The following is a 27,445-nucleotide window of genomic DNA, read 5'->3' as shown; positions in this document are numbered from 1 at the left end:
ATGAAAGACATACTGGAGAGTGAACATATTAGACATTTTAAAAAATTGAAGATTATATAGGACTCTCATTCACTTTGATTCTGCCTCATGAATTCTAAGTCAAAATTATTTTGATGATATGGATGCTACTTATAAACTTACATAAAATTATATGGAGTTATTACTACTATAATGTCTTTTATCTTATAATTTTAAGAACAAGGATATGAAGAAAGCAGTAAAACACCAAGAACTGTTTTAACAATCAATTGAGAAAGAGACAAGTAATTTTAAGAACATGATGTGTAAATTAATTAAAATATTAAGTTATTAAGAATATAAAATAAAATACGTTTTTTATGTATCAAATAGTTATGTCAAAACTAACATTATCTAAAATATTTCCTTTAGGGCTTTCTTTGCAAGCTTGTTCGCCTCGTCCATATTTATATCTTGCTTATTTTATGTTTATTTGTTTGCTTATTTTTAATATGGAGGAATCTGTGTTATTTCTTTAACACATTTCTTCTCTTTCACATTTTATTAAAAAATAAATAAATAAAAATAAAATACTAACTAAATAAAATATTCTCTATTGGTGAAGTAACTAATGAATGTAAGTAAATCAGTTTTAAATTGTCCAAAAACAATTTTATAATTCTTATATTTTCTAAGGCAGATGAAACTTTATTTTGTAAACTCAGTAAAATTATGAATTTCAAATATATAATTTAAAAATATTCTTATTTACATGAGAGACTCCATTCAGTTATGTGATGCCTATTATTCTTTGTCTATGTGGATACATAATCTTACCTTTTAGCTATAGAACAGTCCAATTTTTATAATTTTTGTTAACCTCTTACATTATTTGTCTTTTTAAATTTTTAACATATATACATTCAACATCCTACTTTTCAAATATCTTCTGATTGCTATGTATATGGCCTTTGAACATAATTTAAAAGATGTTTGGGAATCAAACTTAGGTTGTTTGTACCCTTATCACTAACTATACTACCTCCCCAAATCCTAGAGGTTTATGATTTTATTACCCATTCAGATGACTTTGGCTTTATAAAATTTTCTGTTGTTTGCCTGTGAGAGGCATATGTCAGATTTTATTTCTTTTCTTTCTTTCTTTTTTTAAATTTTATTTTATTGAAAACATTTTGAGTTACAAAGTCCTTCATTGTTGGATTTCAGACATACAATTAATCAGGGCCAATCCTACAACCAGTGTTGACCTCCTTTGACCAATGTTCTCCAAGTGCATCCCTAACATTCATTCTCCCCCTCACCCCATTAACAGGCCCATTTTATTTTTAGATTGTTAAAGTTTAGGTCTCTTGATTCCATTATTGTTGCCTTTGGCTACAATATTTTAGTTCTCTCCTTTTTTTTTTTTTTTTTAACACTACTAATGTACCTGAGACTGCTTGGCCCTTGGCTTCCATCTTTTCATATTTGTGTTTCTCCTCTTCCACTCAGTTTCTTTCCTTCTCCTTGCTTTACTCTATGCAATATATTTTTGTTTGTTTGTTTGTTTGTTTATCTATCTATCTATCTATCTATCTATCTATCTATCTATCTATCTATCTATCTATCTATCTATCTATCTATCTATCTATCTATCTATCTATCTATCTATCTATCTATTTATTTTGCTTTTTGGGTCACACCCGGCCGCGCTCAGGGGTTATTCCTGGCTCTATGCTCAGAAATCACTCCTGGCAGGCTCGGGGGACCATATGAGATGCCGGGATTCCAACCACCAACTTTCTGCATGCAAGACAAATGCTTTTACCTCCATGCTATCTCTCCAGCCCCTCTATGCAAATTTTAATTATAACTTTAAAATGCACTAGAGGACATTTTATTTATTTATTTATTTATTTATTTATTTATTTATTTATTATCAGAGTGTGGGAAACAAAAATGAATCTCTGGAATTATAAAATTATATATAATTCTCTGGAATTATAAAATTATATAAATATAATTATAAAATTATAAAAAAATTCTCTTAGAATATTTGTTTTAGGAGGGCATGGAAAATAAAAAGTAACAAAGTTTTATAACTGTAACCAACAATTATGAGAGTAGAACTGATTTGATTTTTAAAATTAGTACCAATTTAGAAGAAATATTTACTTTTTTTTTTTTGTTTTGGGTCACACCAGGTGACACTCAGGGGTTACTCTTGGCTATGTGCTCAGAAATTGTTCCTGGTTTGGGGAACAATATGGAACGCTGGGGGATTGAACCAAGTTCCATCCTAGGCTAGCACAGGCAAGCAGACATCTTACTGCTTGCACAACCGCTCCAGCCCTGAAATATTTACGTTTTTCTACCTTGTTGATGTATAATTAAAAGTTAAATTGTGGGGCCGGAGATATACCATGGAGGTAGGGCATTTGTCTTTCATGCAGAAGGACAGTGGTTCGAATACCAGCATCCCATATGATATCCCGAGCCTGCCAAGAGTGATTTCTGAGCATAGAGTCAGAAATAACCCCTGAGCACTGCCGGGTTTGACCCCAAAACAAAACAAAAAGTTAAATTGTAAGATATTTAAAGTATTCATAATAGACTCCCTTCATAGTAGGAACAAGAGACTATGCAGTTAGAAGTAAATGCATGTGGAGGAAAGATACTGAGTGGCTAAAACAATCAGTTTTATTCTCTATTATGGTTATCAGAAAATGAATTTTTGTTAATTCCTGTTGTACAGGAAGATTATTCTGATGACTTTAATTTTGATTGTTCTGTTGTTTTATTCTTTTTTCTCTTTTATCCCTGATATAAGCCAGAAAAAAGAAGCAGAATACCAGTCTAATTAATGATCTCATATCATAAATAATGTAAAAGGATAATTGGGAGCAGGGTCAAATATTATATTAGCACTAGTTAGAGTAATGGTAGTGGAAGTGATATTTGTACCTGCCACTCCTAACTTTTAAAATAACCAAATTAACTCAAAATACAGACTCCATTATTTTATTTCTGAGATTGTAATGTACTAGGTCCGATATGGGAAACATTTGTACTTTATTAAGCATTGTCATTTATGTTGCAGTTCAGCCACATATTCTATTTCAAAAATCAATAATTTTGAGTAGATCTTTATTATTTTCAATGAAAATTTGTTTGACTTTATACTATTATAATAACATACATTATTTTAGAGTTTTACAGTTTCTAATGTGTTCACACCATTGCTTTATTTGTTGCAATTCTCTGAGAAAATTCAGAGAAAAGATTTAATAAAACTATAGCAAGTAAGCAGGGTACTATTCCAATGTGTTCTAGTTGATTTTAAATTTTACTTACTTTTATAATTGTAATTTAATTTAATTTTATGATAATATAATTTATATATTATATTATATATAATTTATATTTTATAATAATATAATTATAATTTAATTTTTGCAATTTGAGAAATAGAAACCAAAAATTAAAAAAAATCTTTTCTGATTCCAATGTAAAATTGAGGAATAGAACCACCATTCCAGTGAAATACTTCCTAAATTTGGAATTGAAAGGAAGTGCATGAAAGAATTTTTTTATAACATTAGGTTCTGTAGTGAGTGTTATGTATTTTTTAAATTTGATTATCTTTAACATCAATTCCTGCCCCACATAAAATCTCCTACTAAGTTATAGCTGAGTATTTTTATTTATTAACATGCTCCTCCAGGTCTGTTGATGTTTTATCTGCAGTATGCACATAAATAGAAAGGCCTATTTACATTTCCAGATACAATTAGAAAGTCTTATCACAAAATGACAATGCAAAACTTCAGTCAGATGACAGTCAGTGTAAGTGTAATGAAATCAGTTTTGTGTTCTTTAGATCTAAACCAAATTGTATATGCAGTGTCCATGTGAAAATGATTTATTTTGTACTTGTTGAATTACCAGTTAATTCCAATATTTTCATAGTGAAAGAGTTAGTGGCAATTTATTTACCTGAAATGTAGACCAAAGGATAGAGAGGATGTTTTCAATATAAAAGTAACTATGATTAGGGGCTGGAGATATAGCATGGAGGTAAGGCATTTGCCTTTCATGCAGGAGGTTGGTGATTCGAATCCCAGCATCCCATATGGTCCCCTGAGCCTGCCAGGAGCGATCTCTGAGCATAGAGTCAGGAGTTACCCCTGAGCGCTGCTGGGTGTGACCCAAAAACCAACCAACCAACCAACCAACAAACAAACAAACAAAAAAAACAAAAACCAGAACAAAAATAACTATGATTAAAATAAATAAGAGTAAATAAAAAATAAATAAGAGTAAATATTAGAAAGTTATTTTCCTGCTAATATTAAATAAATCATAAACTGTCACCTTAAAATTACAGTTGCTACTTCATGTATTTTACAATAGTCAAAAATCATATACCTAAATCAATTAATTAACTGATCCAGTGGATGTGTTGCTACTACATATTTTTACAGAATGACCATGAATATGTTGTATAGTTCATTCACTGATAGTTATTTTCTAGCAGTTATATTATTCTCTAAAGAAATAATATATTATATAGTAATCATAGTGGGAGTATTCTAATCTATTGGTTATGTAAAGGTGACTCATTCAATTTAAGCTGACTCAGATTGTCAACTTTGCAAAGTTATTAAGAGTTATTAGGTGGATGTTAAGATAGACTCTTGTTCAGTATGTACAATTTGGAATTTTATTGTGAAATTATTAATATTATGGTGGTGATGAAGTGAGATAACCTCATATACTAGTTCCATGATTATAAAAACATAGTAAACTAAACATAAACTAAACTATAATATTTTTAAAAGTTCTGGGCCTGGTACTAAAGTACCTACATTTCAATCTCAAAGAAAGTAAAAAAAAAATTAAAAAAGCATATTGGGTCTGTCTAGGCTCCCAGAAAAAGAAAATTAGACTCAGGCATTAGTTCAGAGTCTCTAGTCAAAGGTGTTTTAGAGAAGGAAGGCAACATAATGAAAGTTATTTCTTTGTTTTTACCTTTCCAAAATGTTTATTCCTATTTGAAATTATTTTCACACAAAGATATTTTTATGCTGTGGTTTTGTATGGACACGTGAACTCAACAGATTCAGATGATTGCTACCAAAATCTTTACAAACATCTTTGTAAACATGCCTACAGCAAGGTACCATTAATTCTGATGCATAAAGAAGATAATTGAATTGAATTTGTTATTTCTATTTAAGATGTCATTTTAGAATAACTTTAAGAAGCAATTTATAGATTTCAAATGTTTCATCTTTCAAGGGTATAATAATATATGATATTATATTTGAAAATTTTGTTGGAACTGAACTGAGATGAATGATCCTAGCTAGACTATGGCCAGGAGGGAAAAGTTGTGGCTGAAAAATTTGGACTAAAATATCACCATTTTGAACTGAACTGAGGTGAGTGAGCTCAGGCTTGAGTGTAGCTGCTCCTCTTTGCTTTATAGCAGCACATTTCTTCTAGTCAAGAAGCACAACCACAACACATTAAAAAAAAACCCAGCATCACAATAAGAAAACAAAGCATAACTCCACACACCTTGTGACTAAAAATGCTAATTCTGAAGATTCAACCAATGTCAGCTACCTACATAACCTTCCTGATCAGGACTTGAGAGAGGAAGTGTTAAAGATGTTCAAAGAACTTAAAGAAACCATGAAAAGGACATTTCATAATACTCAAGTGAATATGAGAGAAAAAATAAGAAAACTTTAAACAGAAATATCAGGGCTGCAAATACCAGGTATGTGAAATAAAAACTCACTGGAAATTCTGACTAACAGAGTAACAGCTGCTGAGAACAGACCAGTGAGCTGGAAGATGAGCTGCATATCACCTTCATTGAACAGAAAAAAATTGAAGAAGAGTCAAAATAAACAAACAGAATATGGAAAATATCCTCAAAAAAAGTGAACAGACAACAGTAGACCTTTAGGATGAATTTAACAGGGACAACATAAGAAGCATTGGGAACCCAGAAGGCCAAGAAAAAAAAACCTTTATGAAGAAGCAACAAAGACATCATCATTGAGAAATTACCAGAGAATGCTTGTACTCACATCCTAGACACCCGAAGAATACCAGTCAAAAGAGATCAAATAAAAGCACTCAGGTACATTCTAGTCAGAAAGATGAAAAAATAGACAGAGGATACTGAAAAAGAAAGACCAAAAATGGAAATTACATACAAAGAAGCACCCTTAATATTCAAAGTAGATTTATTACAACCAAACCTCCAGGCCTGAAAACATGGTGAGTTATAGTGAAAAACTAAATGAAATAAAAGACTCACCAAGACTTCTACTCAGGTTTGAAGGAAGGATACACAGATTAGAAACTTTACAGACTCAAACCAAACTTTAAAAGAATAACTGAAAGCTCTATTTTAAGGCAAAGCATACCAAACAAAGACAACAAACTTTTACAAAAAGATGACTCAAAATCACATGAAAATAATTTCTTTCAACACCAATGGACAAAGTGCATCAATTTTGAGACACAAAATGACAAAATATATCAGGAAATTGAATCCAACAGTTCACTTCCTACAAGAAACACATCTGAATAGTCAAAGCAAACAGACTCAAAGTCAATGGTTGGAAGACAATCCTTTAAGCAAATAACGTTTAAAAAGGCTGGGGTGGCCTCATAATATCAGAGGACACAGAATTTAGGCTTGAAAAGGTTAAAAGAGATAATAATAAAGAATGTGTGCATTATAAAGACATCACATATAACATCTGCATAACACATAGTTAAACATATGTGCAAACCCAATGAGGGGCCAGCACAATACTAAAATAACTGCTAATGGAGTTGAAGGAAGACATCAATTGCAGCACAATAAAAGTGGGAAACTTCAACACCACCTTGACACCTCTTGATAGATTAATCAGGCTAAAACTTAACAAGAATATGCTAACTTTGAAGGAAGAAATATGAGATATGTATATGGCTTTTCATCTCTAGAGAGCTGGATACACATTCTTCTCCAATGCAAATGGGACATTATCAAAGATAGATTGCATACTGAGCCAAACAACATACCTCCATAAATCAAGGGGACAGAAATTGTGTCAACTTCCTTTTCAGATCGCGATACAAGGAAAATAAAAGTTAATTACAACCAGACCCAGAGAAAAAGCTTTAATACTTGGAAATTAAACAACTCATAACTGAACAACCAGTGTACCAGAACTAAACTCAAAGAGTAAATAAAAAGATTCCTGGAAACAAATTAGAATGATGAAATAAATTATCAGAATTTATGAGACATAGCATAGGTAGTTAAAAAAATCAATAGCTTTACAAGCATTCATCATGAAGAAAGAATGAACCTATATTAACAATTTAATGTCACAGCTTAAAGCTTGAATATTATACTAATTAATACATTGTTATGCATTGATAAAATTAATCAGTTTGGAACAATTACTGAAGAATTAATATGAAATAGAGTAAGAAATTTATATATTTTGAAATATTACTCATATCAGTCTCACTTCTGAACCTATGGTCTGTAATATAATGCTTAGTATTACTGTTAGATATTGAAGTAATTTCATAAAGTATATTTAAAATCATATTAGATATGATGGATGGTGTTAATGTCTAATGAGTAGGGTATTTTCTTTGCACAGGAATGACCCAGGGTTGTCCTCAAAATTTCTTAAAGGATTTCCAGAGTCCTACCAGGAGTAATTTTAGACTTCAAATCCAGGAGTAACCTCTGAGCAAACTAGGTGTGGTCCTCAAACAAAAACAAAACAACAAAACATACTAGATAACTTTCCCAGGTTTTATACCAAGACCAAATTATATATGAGACAATGAAAATTATATGTGAGACAACTCAGTTTATTATTAAAATTCAAATCAAAACTATGAACGCCTTTGGCCATCACCTTTTCAGTAAAAGGAAGTGAGATCTTCCTAGTTAATGGGTGTTGTGGAGCCAGCTGAAGAATACCCATAGTGTCTCCTAGTGAAATTGTGAAGCTATCTCTCATTCACCATCTTCATTATATAGTTGTATCTATCTATATATCGATCAATCTATTTATCCATTTATCTAAAACTCTGACTCTCCCTCCCTCGCTTTTCTCTTTCAGCTACTTTCTCTCTTTCTATTTTCTACATCTAGCCTCCTAGTTTTGTAGACATTTTCTTTGACATAATAGTCTAAAATTCATTCATTCTTCTCTGAAGATTTAGGGATATATTTTTGGTGCCAGGTGTAGTGCATGAGGTTTGCAGTAATACCTCAGCAGCAATAATGATAGGTGCCATGTCAGGAAAGGTGTAAAAAATAATAGAAACTTCTACTTAGGACAAAACTTAGGGATCAATTTTGAGAACAAACACAGTACATTGGGAACAATATTTGGTCTAAAGGAGGCATAAAGTGGGAACAGAAGAAGGCTAGAATTTTGATTTGATGAAGAGTCAGTAGGAGGAAACTAAGCGGAGCAATTTTTTTTGCCTTTTAATAAAGACATGTGGATCTTAAAACCATGACAAAAAACCAGTCATTGAGACTGACCATGTAATTTATGAATACAAAGTTCAGACATCACATCGCCAATGTAGTTTAATAGAAAATAAAATAAGGGGCCAGATGGTGACACAGCGGTAGGGCATTGGCCTTGCACTGGGCTGACCTAGGACGGACCATGGTTCGATCTCCAGGCATTCCATATTGTCCCCCAAGCCAGGAGCTATTTCTGAGCACATATCCAGGAGTAACCCCTGAGCATCACCGGGTGTGGCCCAAAAAATAGAAAAAAAGAAATTGAAATGAATGACCAGAGGGTTGGCTGAGAGGCAGAGCACTTGTCTAGCACGTGTGAGGCCCAGGACTGCATAAAAACCAACAACAAAAGCTGCAGTGGTATCAGTGACTGAGAAAGTAACTTGAAAAGCCAAAGCATGAGATTTACATGTGGGATTGATCACCAGAACTACTTAGTCTGAGAGCACTTTGCAGGAATGTAGTACCAAAACCAATCCCCAAATGGAATGTTATTAGACAGGGGTCAAGGTCAAGATAGCATAAGGGTTACCGACACTGCATATAGGTCCCTGTGCATGACCAGAGATTGTGCATGACCAGAGGTTGCTCTGAGCACAAAGTTAGTCCATGAGCCATGCTGGATGTTTTTTGCTTATTTGATTTTTTTTTTTTTTTTTGGGTTTTTGGGCCACACCCGTTTGACGCTCAGGGGTTACTCCTGGCTATGTGCTCAGAAATCGCCCCTGGCTTGGGGGGACCATATGGGACGCCGGCGGATTGAACCGCGGTCCTTCCTTGGCTAGCGCTTGCAAGGCAGACACCTTACCTCCAGCGCCACCTACCCGGCCCCGCTTATTTGATTTTGATCACTCCTGGGGAGTACTTAAAGGTTACCATGGGCTCTATATTTAGGGGTCTCTCTACAGTGTTCAAGTAAATGTGAGATGGTAGAGTAAGAGCCTGTGCCACTGGTATACACACTAGCCATTTGAGCTCTCTCATTGACCCTTACATAGGACTTCAGGTATTTTAACAAATTAACCTTGAAAGAAACATTAAGAAGTCAGGTAACACTAGACTCTAATGCAAGGAATCTTATTTTTTTTTCAGCTGTCTTTCAACTTCGACCCCCCCCCCCCACAGACCTTATCATTTGATCCATCCAGAATGTTGGGTGCTGCCGGGGTCTGGGCAGAATGTTGAAGTCTGTGCCAACTGAGTGGTTCCTGTAGAATTGAGACTCACAGAGGAACTGCCATATCCTCCGTGGGGATGAATCTAGATTTCTTTTTCTCAGAAATCTGGTGGTGGTGTCCCCAGGTAACGTGAGTCCTCTTTTCTCTCTCTACGGTTCTCCATAGCTGGTGTGTGTGCCTGTCTTCAGAGTCTTGGTACTGATGCTGCTCCACTTCAGGCTGGTCCAGTGTGGAGAAGTCAGTGTTACCATAGTAAGGAGAAGCAACTGGAGAGAATAATGGCTGAGCTAATCCAGGTCAAATGCCACCTCATTGATCACCTGTACACTATGAAGCAAAAATACTCAGAGATGCAGCTAAGTTCAGCAGCAGGGCCGAGACAAAACTGACAGTAGTGACTTGGGCATCAACATTGTCCTGACATTCAAGGTCAGTGCTCTGGTTTAAGAACTGGATGAAGAGAGCCGCTAAAGTTCATACTTGAAGGAGCAGATGGTGGAGCTCAGGACCCCGGAAGTGTTGATGAGAAAGACCTTAGCCAATAAGCCTGGATACTCGATGCTATTCCTCAAGGATCACTCCAGAGGAGCTGCCTTGGGTTTTAAAGCAGTTCAATTCTCTCCCCTCCATTCAGTTTGAGCTTCCATGTAATGTTTGATTTCCTTATCATCACTTGATAACTGGAGATTAATTGGTGGGTCTAAGGGAGTCGATAGCCATCTTGGGACTGTAGCTCTTCTAACTTTATGTTCTGGACACAGGTGTCATCTCTCCCCTTTACATGATTTTTTTTCTGGGTGTTACCTGAAGGGGGCAGAAGTCTTGGCCTTGAGTTCTGTCTCTCTGGTGTTGCCCTAATGGCTCCAGCACCCTCAGGGCCTGAGCATCATTTCATCATGGGGTCAGAGCATGAGTCCATTCTGCCTATTTTGCCCAGCGTCACCTGGATGGTCTCAGAATCCCTTGTGAATGACTCAAGTGTCATCTACATAACCAATTAAGTAGAAATGTATAAATTACTGAAACTCTGTGAAAATGTGGGGCTTTATATCATTCGCAGAAATGTGCTAAAAAATACCTCACAGATGTTCAAGACTTTGTTAAATTATAGAATTCAACTTATTGTAAGTATAGAAAATTAGTAACTGGTAAAATTTTAAATATAGCCTATTAGAAGTGGAGTAATCCTATTATCTGCTAATCCTATCATATTAGTTTATAATTAATAATAAATCAGAATACAGTAATAAATAAAATATTTTTGTTCCTCTGTTTAATTCCCTATGCAATAATGTTAATTTAAAGCATTTTTATGATATTACTTATTTTTGGTGTTTTATTTAGTAAAGTTGTATAAAGGATTTTAAAACTTTACAATAGATATATTATTGATTTAGGATATTAATTTTAGGTGTATAAAGGAATGGTTCATTATTTGAATAAATTATGTGTGTCATAATAAGTATTATTAATATCTGTCATCACATATAGCTATAATTATTTGAACTTTGTGCTGGATATAGAATTTTGAGGACACATTGTGAATGAGAAGAAAAGAAAGGAAGAAATAAATAAGAATTTTGTTCTTGCTAAAGATCTTTAGTCATGCAATAGTAGGCTAGGATCTTGGAAGATATATAAGAAGCAGTTCCTTTTAATCAGAGGGGTGTAATTAGTTTCAGATACAATGATATTGGAATTCAGACAATATGTTTTTTTGTTTAGTTGTGTGCCATTTTTCCCCCTTTACTATCTTCAGGTCTTTAGTGAATTGTATTTTACCTGCATTAGTAGTTTTGTAACAAAGTGTATTTATTAGGGTGGGAGATTTCAAGAGAAGGAGAGAATTGTTTATAGAGTAGAAGATGATGGGGAAGCACTTGAAAAATGTGTATTTAGTATTTTCTTCCTACTCTATAAAGCAAATTAGTGGCATTATGCCAATTAATCTATGTGATAAGTATCTCCTTAGGTAAATTCTTGATGGATAAAATATGGCTAGGACTGAGTTAAGAATTAAGTTGTAAATGAAAACAAAAAAAAAACCCAAAAAGAAACAAACAAAAAAAAGAATTAAGTTGGAGAGTTTAAATAAAAACATTGAATACTTAATAGCTTCTAAGTTTTCATTACCTACTTTCAAAATTATTGACTGCAAATTTTAAAATAGTTATTTTAGTTGACTAATTGGAATATTGATTTATTTAATATATTAACATATCCATAATATAACATATTAATTTATGGTAATATATTAATATTAGTATATTAGCCTATTTGTTAATATATAACATATTCTAGTTGGTTAATAGTCACATAAGTAAATATGAATTCTGAGTTTCACAGGCAATGCAATTCACTATCTTTTAGAACTTTTAGAGTTGAACCCTTTTTTTTCACTCTAACCTTAAAATCATAAATTGAATAATCTAGTAATACTTTTGTAACTGTCTCAAAATTTATGTTTTTATTGTTAATGACCAGAATTGACTAGACTAAGTGAGCAATTTTCTGCTTATCAATCTGGCATTGTAGCATGAATAAGATCTAGACAAAGCCATGCCAATCATATCCTTAAGATTCCAAATATGTGATAGTGATTGAAAAATGGTATAAGATAAATTCTCAAGACTAGATTATTTCAAATGTAGTAATGGATCAAATATAATTAAGTCTTTAGGGCATTATTTTGAAGCTTTCAAAAGTTTTCAACATAATTCCCCTACGGCAATTTAAAGTTATGGTTGTAAAATTATCTATATCCCAGAGAGCAAGAAATATATAAACTGGTTTCATAGGTATGAAGAAGATCCTTTACAGACTTTCCCAGGGCTTCACAATGGGACACTGCTCCTATCTGAATTTGAAAGGCAAATGCAATCTTCCAGTGTCTCATATACTCACTTTTTTATGACATTTAAAACAGGAGGATAAATATTCATTACTTTTATTTTCAGTCATATTTGAATATAATGTATAGACGTTTTAAAACTATTTTCAAGTGGTACCTTGTTAACAATGTTTTCTGGACAGTCCTATGATGTTAAGATTTTTGTGTGGTAGGAAACACCTTCAGTCCTCACCGAACATTTTGTAGAATACACAGCAAATAGAAGATTAAGGAAAAAATCTGCTGTATATTACAACATAAGAGGAGATTCGACTTATCATCTACAGGTAATTGCTGAAAAACATTAGGGTAATTAAAATCTAGAGAGATATTTGTCCAGTAAACTGAGTTAAAATAAGCCATGTCCTTCACTTATTTCTTATTAGTTCTTTCTTACAATAGAATCTACAGAAACTATCAAATAAAAGAATTCTAACAAGATTTTCTTCAATACATTGAGAAAATGGAGAACAAAAAGAAAAATATCAAAAAAATGAACTTGAAATTGAAAGTAATTTTAACTTAAGCAATTGTGGTACTTAGGCCTATTATCTTACTGAGAATATATATTCTTTTAGTCAGGGTTCAATAGGCTGATCCTTTATTCAGTACAAGTGCTTACTTGCTTAATGCTGTCATTTCACACATGTCCAGTGAAGAGATTTTATTATGTAGAATACTGAATCCTTACTGTCTGGATTATGTAATAATTTTCCTCATAACACCACCTTAATTCTTAAGTGTTTTAATTCTTTAAATTAAAATTTAAACAATTTTTAACAATTAAAATTTTAATTGTTCTTAAGTGTTAATAATTCATATTAAGTGTTTTTTACCCATGATCATGAGCAAAAAGATATTCCTTGACCTGGAGCTGGGTATTACTTGGAAAACCTATTACTTGCTTTTGAATATATTTTTTTATTTGTGATAAATTAACATGAGTAATAAATCTTTGTCTAACAAGAATTAATTTTATTCAAAATTATGTTTGTATTACTTTTTTGGAAACTTTTGAGCACATTTAATGTTATTTGTTATGAGTAATACATTCCTGTGACAACTCTAGGCATATAATCTCACTCTTCCTTTCTGTCCTTGCTCATTCTTATTTAACATATAGATTGAAATAGCCTTTCTTTACAAATGTCAGTTTGTGATTTCCTTCTGTGAAATGTCATTGTTCTTTTCCATCACGGTATAATATTTTTTTTACAAAGTGATAACGTTTTTCTCTAACATAATTCCATATAATAATATATGAAAATGAACAATTTATTGGGTAAGAACAGAATATATGTAACATATGAGTTTGGAGGAAATTTTAATGTGTTCTAAATGACTATGAAATTGGTGATATAAATGTAAAAGGAATTAAAAAAATCAAAGGAAGATGAAAGAAACCAAATTAGTGCTGACTATGTGAAGATAATTTACATATATTTTATTCTGTCCAAAATATCCACAATATTGGGGCCGGCGCGGTGGCGCTAGAGGTAAGGTGCCTGCCTTACCAGCGCTAGCCTAAGACAGACCGTGGTTTGATCCCCCGGCGTCCCATATAGTCCCCCAAGCCAGGAGCAACTTCTGAATGTATAGCCAGGAGTAACCCCTGAGCGTCACTGGGTGTACCCGCCCCCCCCCCCCCCCCAAATATCCACAATATGTCTAGTAAAGCATCTCCTTTAATGGAGATAGGATTGAGTCATATAGATTATGTTAACTTTCCAGTGTTACACAGAAACTATAAGCAGGAGAGGCTTACATGTCGGATGCTGACTTAGGTATTACTGTTAACCATAGACAGTTTTAGTCCATCCAGATGCCATATGCATAGTATGTATTCATATATTCTTCAGAGAGACAGAGACCTAATGTACAACAAACCTGCTGACAGGAGGGGCTTAAATGAGGACTATGTTGGAACATGCAAACTGAAAATACCTCGCTATAGTCTGTGTCTCCTCAAGAACGCCAGAATCAGGAATAATCAGGGCTTAGGGAGAGTATGTGGAAATCCAAATAGCAGTATTTATCTTTTAAAATGTTAATATTTATTCATTTGACTTCTAGTAATGTAACAATATTTTAAAATTCTTCCAAATATATACAGGTAAAAGAAAGTAAAATGGAATTGAAAAACCAAACCACCATTATAGAATTCTTTTTAAAGGGGCTTTATGGTTACCCAAGGCTTGAGATCCTTTTTTTCTGGCTCATCTTACTAATGTACATGGTCATCCTTCTGGGAAATGGCACCCTTATCTTAATCAGCATCTTAGATTCCCACCTTCACACACCTATGTACTTCTTCCTGGGAAACCTCTCTTTCTTGGACATTTGCTATACCACCACCTCCATTCCTCTTGCACTAGTGAACTTCCTCTCAGAAAGAAAGACCATCTCCTTCACTGGCTGTGCACTGCAGATGTTTCTGGGGTTGGCCATGGGGACAACCGAGTGTGTGCTTCTGGGCATGATGGCCTTTGACCGGTATGTGGCTATCTGCAACCCTCTGAGATATCCTGTCATCATGAGCAAGGATTCCTATGTGCCCATGGCAGCTAGCTCCTGGATCATGGGCCTTGTCAACTCTGCTGTACAAACTACTTTTGTGGTGCAATTGCCTTTCTGTAAGAATAACATCATCAACCATTTCAGTTGTGAGATTCTGGCTGTGATGAAATTGGCCTGTGCTGACATCTCAGGCAATGAGTTTATCATGCTTGTGGCCACTACGTTGTTCACACTGATGCCCCTACTCTTGATTGTTATATCTTATTCATTAATTATTTATAGCATTCTCAAAATAAGCACTTCTGAAGGACGAAACAAAGCCTTTTCCACCTGCTCATCTCACTTGACAGTGGTGATCATATTCTATGGGACCATTCTCTTTATGTACATGAAGCCCAAGTCTAATGAGACACTCAGTTCAGACGACTTGGATGCTACTGATAAGCTTATTTCCTTGTTCTATGGGGTGATGACTCCCATGATGAATCCTTTGATCTACAGTTTAAGAAACAAGGATGTGAAAGAAGCAGTCAAACATTTATTTCAAAAGAGGTTTTTTGGCAAGTAAATGGAATTTATATTAAATTGAGAACACATTGAACATTTTTGAAACCTGACTGTTATTCTGGAATTTTGATCATTTCATAGTTTATTTTTAATCATTTTTATAATATACAATGTAATTTTTTTTGCATGTTCATTGTAGAGAGCTTACAGATATATGACAGTGGTGTGGGAATTAGCACTTTTAAACATTTTTAACAATATTTTTATATTTTGTACTTATTAAAATATTGGGTGTGTTTTTATCTTTGCTTTTTTACAAAACTTTATTTGGCAACAGACATTGAATCAATTCACTATTGTAAAACATCTAAACAAAAAGCTTTTTTTTCCCAGTGTAAAGACTAGTTTGCAATTTCACATTAATCTCAAATCATTGTAAAAAAACTAATTTAAAATTTTTTGATTTTAAAATTTTTCTTGTGGAACTCTAAGGATCTATAGTATTTAGGATTACTAAAGAGTCTGAACATTTAAGAATAAAGAGCATGGTAGTGAACTAATCAGTCAAATATTCTTATTTTATACTTTTTTTCTTATTTCATCTTACATGTGAACTTTTAAAGGTAATTCAAAATTAAAATATGATTTAAAAAATCAACCAATTAGTTTAAATAAGAATGCTAATCTACGTTATATGTGTTACTTAACACATCAGTGGCTATTAGAAACAATAGAAACAAAAGAAACAATAGATAGCCTTAGAAAATTCATTATCTTTCTAAATGTTAGAAGAAATAAAAAAAATCTAAACTTTATTTTTTTTACTATGAAGGCATGAATCATTTCCTGACATTTCCATTAGTTTTATGATTGGGTAAGTCAGAAGTTTTTGAAATATTTGAATTATTTTTATTATATTATAACATAACGTAACATTATTAGTTTTCATTGACAGTCTTCTAAAACTTTTTTATATAAAGAATATATTTGATATGCAGTCCAAGATTAATAAAATAATGTGTTCAAAGATGGAACATATTTTAGTAAATGTATTTGGATCATATATTTTCTATATTTATTGAGATAACTAGTTTACATGACTTTATGTGTTTTAGGAATACAGTTTTTAAAGTGTGTGCTATGGCATAATAACTACCAATCACGTATCAATAACCTTTGCTACAGTCCTTTTCACAATATCCCCACTTTGATTTCTTCTCCAGCTCTTGTAACCTCAGAATCCAAGTGTTAATTTTAATGGTCTTGTTTGTTCATACCTTCTCTTTTCTATATCTCATATCTGAATCAGACCATCTGTATTATGACATATTGTCTTTGGTATGACCATGTTACATACCATATTGCATGTTACATCTATATTGTAAAGGATGTCAGTATTTCACCTTTTATAATAGTGGAGTGGTATTCCATTGAAAATAATTATCACACCATTATTCTCTTGTCTACTGTTTGACTTCTGGCTTGTCTCCAAAAATTGTTTTTATAGCGTGCTGCAATAAATATACATGTCCATATATTTTTCAAGTGACTATTTTAGTGTTATTTGTTTAGGAGTATAATCTTCAGGTCATATGGTATTGCTTTAATGATAGTTTTATTTATGGTGTACAAATTGTTATTTTCATTTTTTCCCTTTCCCAATGGGTGAAATTCCTGAATACATCAGAAAAACCAGTTCTATGGTGTATCTACTTATGTTTTTTTAATATATTTTGTCATATTGAAACTAACATTCTTTAATTAATTAATTTAGAATTAAGCTTTATGCATGGTGTGAGATAATGATCCAGTTTTTTTAAATGTATCTTTATTGAAAGGAAATCTATCTTCTTTAAGCAAAAAACCAATATGTACTCTGCCAGTGCCCCTGAATCACATTCTGCACCCTGAATTGTGCCAGCAGCCCTTAGAGGGTTGTATGATCTACTTTGGGGAGCTTTGCATAAAGGATATTTCACTAAAAACCTTTGTTATATTTTTGCATTTCTCAATTAAATTTTCATAGCATTTTTGGTTTGGAAAGCATAAATTTCTAGAATTCTGGGATAGTAGTGTTTTTAGTAGCAGTCTAATAGGGTTTCTATTCACACTAAATAAAATGCAAAGAAAATAACCTATAGAGAATTAACACTGCAACAAATTTTATTAGTAATTTTGCCTTTAATTTAATTCACTTTTTTTTGGAGGGAGGGTCATACCCGGCAGCGCTCAGGGGTTACTCCTGGCTCTACGCTCAGAAATCGCTCCTGGAAGACACAAGGGGACCATATGGGATGCCGGGATTTGAACCACCATCTTTCTGCATGCAAAGCAAACACCCCACCTCCATGGGCCAGACCTGGCAATGTTCACTCAAGATTTACTCTTGGCTCTGTATCCAGAAATCACTCCTGGCAGGCTTAGGAGACATGCTGGGGATTGAACCGGGGTCAGCAGCGTGCAAGGCAAACACCCTACCTTCTGTGTTATCACTCTGACCCCTATTTAGCAAATTCTTTAAACATCTCTATCCACATGTGCTTGATTATAGTACTCAGAGTGTGGAAACTAAGAAAAAGTATCTGTCTTGTGAAACTTATATGCTACTGGGCAAGAGGATTACAGATGTATTGAGCAGTATAATTTCAGTGATTGACAGGATCATTTATCTATTGTGTTACATTTTGGAGATCAAAAAATTTAGTCTAAGGGCTGGAGCAGCAGCACAAGCAGTAGGGCATTTGTCTTGCATGCACTAACCTAGAGCGGATTATGGCTTGATCCTCTGCATCCCATATGGTCCCCCAAGCCTTGCGCACTTTCTGAGCACATAGCCAGGAGTAACCTCCAAGCATCACTAAGTGTGGCCCCCAAAAACAAAAAATAATTTAATCTAGGTATATATATTATAATAATTACTTTTTTGTAAACTTTAGCTTCCATGTGAGTACAAATTAGATTGCTCAAATTCTGCAAGAAAAATTTAATATTGAACAATGACTTTGCTATACATTATTTAGTTTTAGTCACATTTACTTAGTTTTTATTTTATTTATATGTGACATACATCTTCATTAATTTTATGATATTTAATAAATGATATATCACATGTGTATGAAAACAACTTAATTTCCTCCTCTCTTCATTTTCTATGTCCATAAATTCCTTCATTTACTTTTTTTCTCATCTTTGTTTTTTTAATTTTCTTTTTTTCCTGCCTTTGGGAATATGGTATTTTTGCATTATTATAAAGTTGAAATGAATTGTACACTACATATTTTGCACTAAATATCCCTATCACAATAAAAAGGACTAAAGTATTTACTATGTAGTGGTTCCTTCTTAGGACAATAAAACTACCATATTTTTATATAAAAGTTCTGTTCTTTATTATTATTGACTAGCAACCAGTTCATCTAAATAATAAGTGGTCTATCTGTGGTTTTTAAGTGGTCTTTATGTGATCTTTCTATCATCTCTAAAGGCTCACATCCACATTTCAGACTACTTTTCAGGTGATGCTAACCTTTCAGTTGGTATCTCCAGGGTTATTTTACAACCAGAAGCAGATACCCTTACCTCATTCTTGTGCCCTGGAAGCCTCCAAACCTTACCTCACCTTTTACACTTATAAACACCCTGCACCCACATTTCAGGCCCTCTGCTCACTTAAGTTTCTAGGCCTACATTTAGACCATTAACTTGTCTTACTCATTCTAATACACTAAACTTCATGGCTGTTTATGTGGCCATATTATAGCTCCATTGTTGCACCTTACCCTGTGCATATATTTAGTTCCTGTTACTGGGTAAGACCCAGTAGGGAAGAAAAAGAGCAATTTTCAACCTAATCACTCAGTGAGCTTCTGTGGGGGAGAACTTTGAAGATTCAACTGCAGAACACAACAGATGCAATGGGAAAGACCCATAGAGATCTGTAAAGCTCATTGAGTGAGACTAATAGCTCTAGAAATCTCTAGAAGTAGCACCTGACTATATGTATATATGTAAATAATACTCATAAAGATACCATGATGAGGATGTTTAATGAGCTCAAAGAAATATGGCACAAGTTGTCAGTATAGCACAGAAAATTATGAGAGAAGAAATGAGAAAACTAAAATCAGAAGTGGCAAAACAGAAGACTTTGGAAAGTAAAATAAATATTTCAATAGAATATTTTAGTATAGTAATGGAAGGAAAATCAGTGAGCTTCAAGATAATGTAGGAAGATTATAAAAAAACAAACTATTGAAAAATGAACTACACACTAGAGAATTATGGAAATTCAGGGAAGATGGATATTAAAGTCATCAAAGTTTATGGATTTGATAAAGATCCACTAATTAAAAATCATATATAAGAATTTCCAAAGGTTGAGGGTGCAAGCATTCAGATTCAAGATACCTAAAATATCCCAGCAAACATACACCGCAATAAAAGAATTCTGAGACATACTGTAAGCAGAATTATAAAATTCAAAGACAAAGAAAAAAGACTGAAATCTACAAGATCAAAGAGGGAATTTACATAAATAAAAACTCCCCTCAGATTCAAAGCCTATCTATCAAATGAGACTTTATGGTTGCAAGAGAATGGTGGGATATTGTAAAAACAAAGAACTCAATCAAATGAACATGCTACCAAGAATAGTCTTTCTAGCTATACGTGTTATAATTCAGATTCAAAAAATGATAAAGATTCATGATAAAGTAAACTTTATTACTTCATAATAAAGTAGAGAGTTCATAACCTTAACACCTTTGCAAAAAATATTTAAGGAGCTTTGGTAAAAGAGTAAGCAAACTGAACAATTTACTATTAAGCATGCATTTGCTCATGGTATTTATGGTATTAGCTACTAGATTAAGAAAGGTCTTATGTGATGATTATGTTTTTCAACTATACTCTGCAGTACTCAATGCTTACCCCTGACTCTGAACTCAAGGATTAGTCCAAGTGGTGCTCAGGGATCATTCGAGGTACTCCAGCCTCTATCATATCTGTTTAATAAAAATGATCTCTCTCATTCATGGGGATATAAAACAAGATAGTAAGGGAATAACCAAGTAAGGGAAGACAACATAATCTGAGATTTTGTCTATAGAACAGAGTTTACATTTGATGGTATCGAGGGGTCTTGGGGATATTGGTAGAGGAAGTGGGCAATCTAGTGGTCAGTGCAGCGATAGAATAATTTGTGCTTGGAACTATTGCTAACAATATTATAACTCATGATAATTCAATAAATATGGATAGAAATAAAAGGATGTGTAATATCTAAATAACTAGTAAAAGAATAAAATATAAAACTGTTGTGTATGTAAACATTTCAATGGGATTATTATGTTACTGACTCTACCCTGATCGGTGATTGTGCCCTACCTTAGGGTGTGACCTGGCATTCTGCTCCCACCCTAGGGTGGCACCTGATTCTGCTCCCACCATTGGGTGGTGTCTGATCCCACCATTGGGTGGTACCTGATTCTGGGGCAGAAAAACAAGGGTCTGTGGAAGGTGAGGGGCTTTTTTTCCTGGGGCCTATTCTTAGGCCTTTTGGCTTTGGCCTCTTCACAGAATAAAGAGCTCTTTTCTTCGGAAGCCTGACTGCCTGTTGGCTTTCTTCCCACTGCATTCACCTCAGAAGCGCCGGCTGAACAGGGGTAACAGACGCGTGGTCCGAGCTGGAGGAGAAAGGCCTCATCCTCCATCCCTCCATCAGTCAACCCCATCAAGGGCTGACTTGCAACATTATAACAAATTCATCATTTTCATATGAAGCATTTTAATCTTTTCATGTGACTATCATACATTGGTATATTGGATTTTACTCTTCTGAGAGATTGAGACATGACTATGAACTTTTATTTATTTTTATCTTTTTCAGAGATATTTATTGAAATACTGTGATTTACAAAATTATTCATAATAGAATTGTTTCAGGCATACAGTGTTTCAATACAAGTCCCATACCCAATGCCACCTTTCTTCCACCAAACTCCAGGTTTCCTCCCAACCTCCATTCTACCTTCTTGGCAGGCATATTAAAATGTTATTACTTGATCCAAATAAAACTTAAAGAAATGGCAAAAAGTTATCAGAAAATAAATTTATGTTTAGTCAGAAAATATAAATAATCTAATAAGTTTATGATTATTAATAACTCTATGTTTTTAACTTTTCTTGACATAGCAGAGGACCACTGGTGAGTGCCATACATTGTTGCCAACTCACTGCCACATATTGAGAGCTTTATCATGTTCTTGAAAGAAGCTCTTTTACCTCTTCTTGCAAAATTGATTTCAAGGCTATGAATTTCCTAAGATGTTTTCTGTCCATGAAGTTTTGTATAATTCCTTAAAACCTATCTGGATAGAGTACTCTTGTGAAGTGCTCATTTCATTGATTTTTTTTGTGCTATATCCTTCCATATTATTCTGGCATATATAGTTTCAATTGATAGATCTGTTATACATCTTATAGGCTTTCCTTTGATATTGATAGCTTTTAATATTTTTTCCGATCTTTGAGTTTTGCCATTTTAAGTACAATGTGCCTTGGAGTTTCCTAATTGAGTCTATTTTTACTGAGACCCTTTGAGTCACTTGAATCTCAGTGCCTGCAATGCTCAACTCTGAAAAGTTCTTTTTAGTGATTTATTTAACAACTGTTTTTTGTCACATATGTTCTTCAGAGAATGTTATTATTCTTATATTGTTCCTTTTGAACTCATCCCATAGTTCTCTGGTATACTGTTAATTTCTTTTTAGAGTCTTTGCCACTTTCTGATATTTAATAGCAGTGTCCTCATCATGTTAGAGCTCCTGGATCTTTTTAAAAAGTGTCTGTTAATTCTGCTGTTCAGTGGCCAGAGCGATTCACAGCATTTGCCTTGCATGCTGCTACTTGGTTTTCAATATCAGGCATAACATATGGTCTGCTGAACCTGCCTGGAGTGATTTCTGAGCATAGAGATAGGAATAACCCCTGAGCAATGCTGGGTGTAACCAAAAACAAAAATAATTTTAATCATCTACCATGTTCTTCATTTTTGTCATTTTGATCTGGTAGTATTTTCCCCTTTTTGACTCATACTTTGTTATTCTTTGCTGATGATTTGTGCTATCATTTATTCAAACTTACTGGACATCCTCACCAGAGTGTGACTGAAGACATTGTCTGAGGATTTATTGGTGTTATGTACTATAACAAACATGGCCTTCCTCCTGTTGTGCAGAGTTAAAATTGGTGTGTACCGTCGTGGTCAGGGAAGGGCCAGAAATCCCACTTTTCCCAGTAACATGCTTAGAGTAATTTGGTTTCCTAACAACCTCCTACCAAACCTGCCCAGGTTGTGTGATTTGACTTTGGCCTCTTCACTGTAACACTTTTTCCATTGTAAATATTGTGATGGGCTTAGACATACTATGGCCAGAGTCTGGAAATATTGTGGGAATCAAAGTGCATTTTTGCTTCATCCTGACCGTTACTCTGTACAATAAGGAGATTTGGGCCCATAAGTTGTAAGTTGTACAAGGTTTTTTTTTTTTAATTTGTTTTTTCTTTTTTTAAATTGAGACCAATGTGAATTACACGTCTTTCACAGTTATATTTAAGGTACATAGTGCCAGTGAATTAGGGCGATTCTCACCACCAGCATTGACCTCCCTTTGCCACTATTCCCAGCATGCATCCAATACCTCCACCCTTAGCCCCCTGGAATGCTAATTTGGCTGGCCCCTTTTGTGTATAGCTTGTTGTAGTTTGGGTCTCTTGATTCTATTGTCATTGACTTTGGTTTGGGTAGTTAGGTCTGATAATTTTTTTTAACATAATTTTTATTTTGATCATAGTGGCTTACATATTGTTGACAATCCACTCAATGCTCATGAGACTGACTTGCTTCTGGTACCATCCACATTTTTTTTCTCTATTTGTAAGAAACCATAGAAATATGAGGCAGAACAAGATAATTCATGTTCTATGGTTCTGTTAAAAAAAAAGCAGGTGGGAGTCCCTGTCTAGAAGCTATAAATATACATTTAAAAGAAGAAAAAAAGATAAAAAGAAAAAAGGCAAGTTTTTTTTTTTTTTTTTTTGGCACAGGCAGAGTAAGTGTTGGGGGAAATTAGAAAGGAAATTCCCTTGGCAAAAACGATACAGGGTTTTTCTACTCTTGAAGCATACTGTCATGAGACCACACAGGCTCTGGACATGTTCATTGTCAAACCCAAGGTCTTTCTTTATGGTGTCAGGAAATGTTCTGCTCAGTCGTGGTTGTCAAAGTCAGCCCTCTTTAATTAGAGATCTTGGTTTTTATACAGATCTGTGGACGAAGTCTAGGGTAGAGTAATTTTACAGTGTCTGCTCAGTCATGGTTGTTGTAGTCAGTCTTCTGTAATTAGTGCTCTTGGTTTTTGCACAAATCAAAGGACAGAGTGTCTTCTGATTGCCTTCACCATTAGGTGATAAGGTAGGGCAACCTGCCCTTCAAATTGTTGCTGTTTCCTTGTTGTAAGGCTGTTATATGAACTACGCTGGATCAGTTGGTGCTGGAGCAGTATTACGGACTCCCCCGGGGGAGGGGGTTGATTCCTTATGCTGCTGAAGGTTCTAAGGTTCTAAGGTTCTAAGGTTGGGATCTAGGATTTGGGGTTGGATGGTCGATGTTCGATCACATGAGGTCTATGACAAATGTGCAAGGTGTTTTTTTTTTGTTGTTTGTTTTTGAATCACATTAGATAGCACTTAGGAGTTATTCCTGGCTCTGCACTCAGAAATTGCTCTAGGCAGGCTCGTGGGATGATATGGGATGCTGGGAATCAAACTGGGGTCTGTCCTAGGTTAGCAAGGCAAATGCCCTACTGCTTCAGCCCACAAATGTTCAGAGTGGAAGGTGCCCCTGTATTATAAAATTTATGGGTTCTTATCCCTATTAGATAAGAACTTGTTTCTATACATAAGATTTCCCCATTTTAGTTTGCCTATGCAAAAAGGAATGATGCCATATTATATTGCTGATGTATTTGGGGGTGAAAATGATGAGCTTTTCTTAAAGCTTCCCAATGAATTCAGTTTTAGCCTTTGATAAAAAGGCAGTTCACAAGGCCCTAATCTTGAACTTTCCCTATTTTTGTCAGTGTCCTCAGACTCTGAATACAAATATATTTATACATGTTTTTGGTTTTTGGGCCACACCCATTGATGCTCAGGGGTTAGTCCTAGCTATGTGCTGAGAAATGGCTCGTGGCTAGGGGGACCATATGGGACGCAGGGGATCAAACTCCAGTCCATCCTAGGCTAGTGTGGGCAAGGCAGATGCCTTACCATCTGCTCCACCCCTCCGACCCCTGAATACGAATATTGACTAATTAGTTCATAGTGTGTGCTAGTGTGAGAGCCATACCTGGGGGATGTGGGTCTTTCTGAGTTGTTACTAGTCATGCCAAATGTGTTGTCTAGTTCTGCTTTGTTCAGAAAACTGGATCTGGTTTCAACGGAGTGTACTGCCATACTCTGTGTTGCCACTGGTTTACTGATATTCACCTGGTAACATCTCTGAAGAGATTTAATTTAGAAGGTTTAGATGGAAGTATATTCTCTGGTAGAGTGACTTTTGTCTTAAGGTTTGGTCTTGTCTCTCTTATTTGGTCTCACAAGTGAGACAAGTTTTTATGAGGAGCCAACGGGGTAACATTATGATGATTCTGTTTTGCTTATTGAGATAGGGAAGTTTCAATGTGTTTTCTCCCTTGGCTTTCTAGTGTTTTTGCTGTGCTGGGGGTGTGTCTTTATGATTAGACTACCTGAAAGATGCTGAGGAATTAAGCTGGAAATTATTCTGTTTTCTTTGATCATCTTCACAGAATCACAGGAAGAATAACTTAGAAGCATGTACTTTGTTGAATTTATCTATCATGTGACTGCTCCATCTGCTGCATGTCAGGAGTTGTGATGTGAATCTTTAATATTGTGCAAGTTGGATGTGGAAGCAACTGTGACCCTCCTGGTAGGGAAGATTTTTACATTCTGCTTGGGAATAGGCCCAGTTATGTCAGTCAAAAGCAAGCCTTACCTGGGATGATAGAACAGTTAGCAAAAGGTCAGCAAGGAGTTGTAGTGTGGGGTCTTAATATGGTGCCAGTTGGTTGTTGAAGTTGCTAAGATCTACTCAGTAGGGAGGGACTCTGCCTCCTGTAATAGGCCCAGTGATGTTAGGCAGAAGTATACCTCAGCATGAAGAGAGTTCAAGTGATAAGCTTTTGAATGTTGGAATATTTATCACATTTTATGTTAAGTATAGAAATAGAATGACAACCCTTTAGATAAAGTTGCCCAATGATTAAATATATTTAAATATACATTTTTATTCTCTTACTGTATTACATTGACTTATAAGATCTACCCTTATAAGTTATTCTTGATATTTTTCTTGTCCATTATTTTAACAACCAATTAACTTAGAGTCTTTAAAAATAAGATGTTATGTGTGGCTTCCTATGTTCTAAGATAGTGTTGAAATGTCAAAATGTGTTTGCCATGAGACTGAAATTAGACTTTAAAAGCCACACTGTATGCCTGACTGTGAAAATGAGTCTCTATGATTCATATTATACTGAAATGAATGCCCTTATTTAATAAAATTTTAAATTGATCATATCTATTGAGTAGATTGAGTTCTAAAGGATTTCCTCTTATATTTTCTTGTAATTGTCTTTTAAAAAAGATTTCCTTGAGGTCCTAAGATATGCTTTGCATGTGAGTATTGAAAAAAGATAAAGTGAGATTACAAGCAAACTAATCATTTTTAATGTTGAATTTCTTTATAGGTTTGGAAGAACATTACTCTAGTTAGATGTATATTTGCCTCTGCAGCTTGCCTCATATTTAGAGAAGATATTGATATAAAATATAATTGAAATTAGTCTAAACCAATTTAAATAAAGATAAAACCAACCTCTTTGCATAGATTTTTAAGTACTTGTCAAAATTGTATAAGTACAACTAAATAAACAGTCATACAAATTCACATATATGTATACAGATCTATTATATATACATATATATACTTAATGTAAGTAACACTTTAGTTTTAAGGACAGAAATATTTCCAGCAATTCACATTGAGACAAATAATATCTACATAGGAAGAAATAAATTCTAAGCTTTGCTTCATAACATGATAAAAATTAATCCCAAATTCATGTTTTTTGTCTCCATATGAAAAGTCAAATTGTATCTTTTCTAGAAATTAAAGGAGGAGACTTGGAATCATTAGGATATTTTTCTGTAGGTAAAAAATGCAATTTTTTATTTCATAAAATGAAAAGTTTAATATGTATAAAAACATAAAGGCACAAGGGACTCAATATTGATGGGTAATAAAACATTCATATTATTTCAGTGACATAATATAAAAATAACTATAAAATCTCAATGGTAATCTACTGTAAATGTACCCCAATGTAGCTTATTGGGTTGAAATTTGTTATATCTCCATTTCAAATGAGCTAAATTGACCTGTTGATATTTCTGAGTCCACTCTACTTGTTGGAGACCTGGCTCACTCAGAATGGCTTGGGCTGGGGAAAATGTAGCTCTTGATTTGGCTTAGTGTGCATTTCATAGTCTGTTTGACTTCCTTAGACATATTGTCTTGATAATAGTAGAAGTAAAAGAAAGAAAGAAGGCTAATGTTATTGTGGACTTTTAATGTCTGCTTGCAGACTTTCAGACTTTCACTCCCAGAAAACCAAGTTATGTTTTTCAGGTAAGACCGTGTACCAAGGTCAAATCCAAATGCATTAAAGACCTTGATAT

General features: G+C 34.0%; 1 protein-coding gene across 1 annotated transcript; it reads left to right on the top strand.

The window, feature by feature from the left end:
- Nucleotides 1–14,729: 14,729 nt before the first annotated feature.
- Nucleotides 14,730–15,686, top strand: LOC126004433 (olfactory receptor 13C9). The gene has a single exon (XM_049770868.1). The coding sequence runs from the start codon at nt 14,730–14,732 to the stop codon at nt 15,684–15,686; it is 957 nt and encodes a 318-aa protein (XP_049626825.1).
- The last annotated feature ends 11,759 nt before the right edge of the window (nt 15,687–27,445 follow it).

This window comes from Suncus etruscus, chromosome 1, assembly GCF_024139225.1.
Source record: "Suncus etruscus isolate mSunEtr1 chromosome 1, mSunEtr1.pri.cur, whole genome shotgun sequence".
NCBI lineage: Eukaryota > Metazoa > Chordata > Mammalia > Eulipotyphla > Soricidae > Suncus > Suncus etruscus.
The sequence above is the reverse complement of the archived record's forward strand: the minus strand, read 5'-3'. Positions and strand labels throughout refer to the sequence as shown.

What these genes read in the sequence shown, in the direction of transcription:
- LOC126004433 (XM_049770868.1), top strand. Translation starts at nt 14,730, where the DNA reads ATGGAATTGAAAAACCAAACCACCATTATAGAATTCTTTTTAAAGGGG.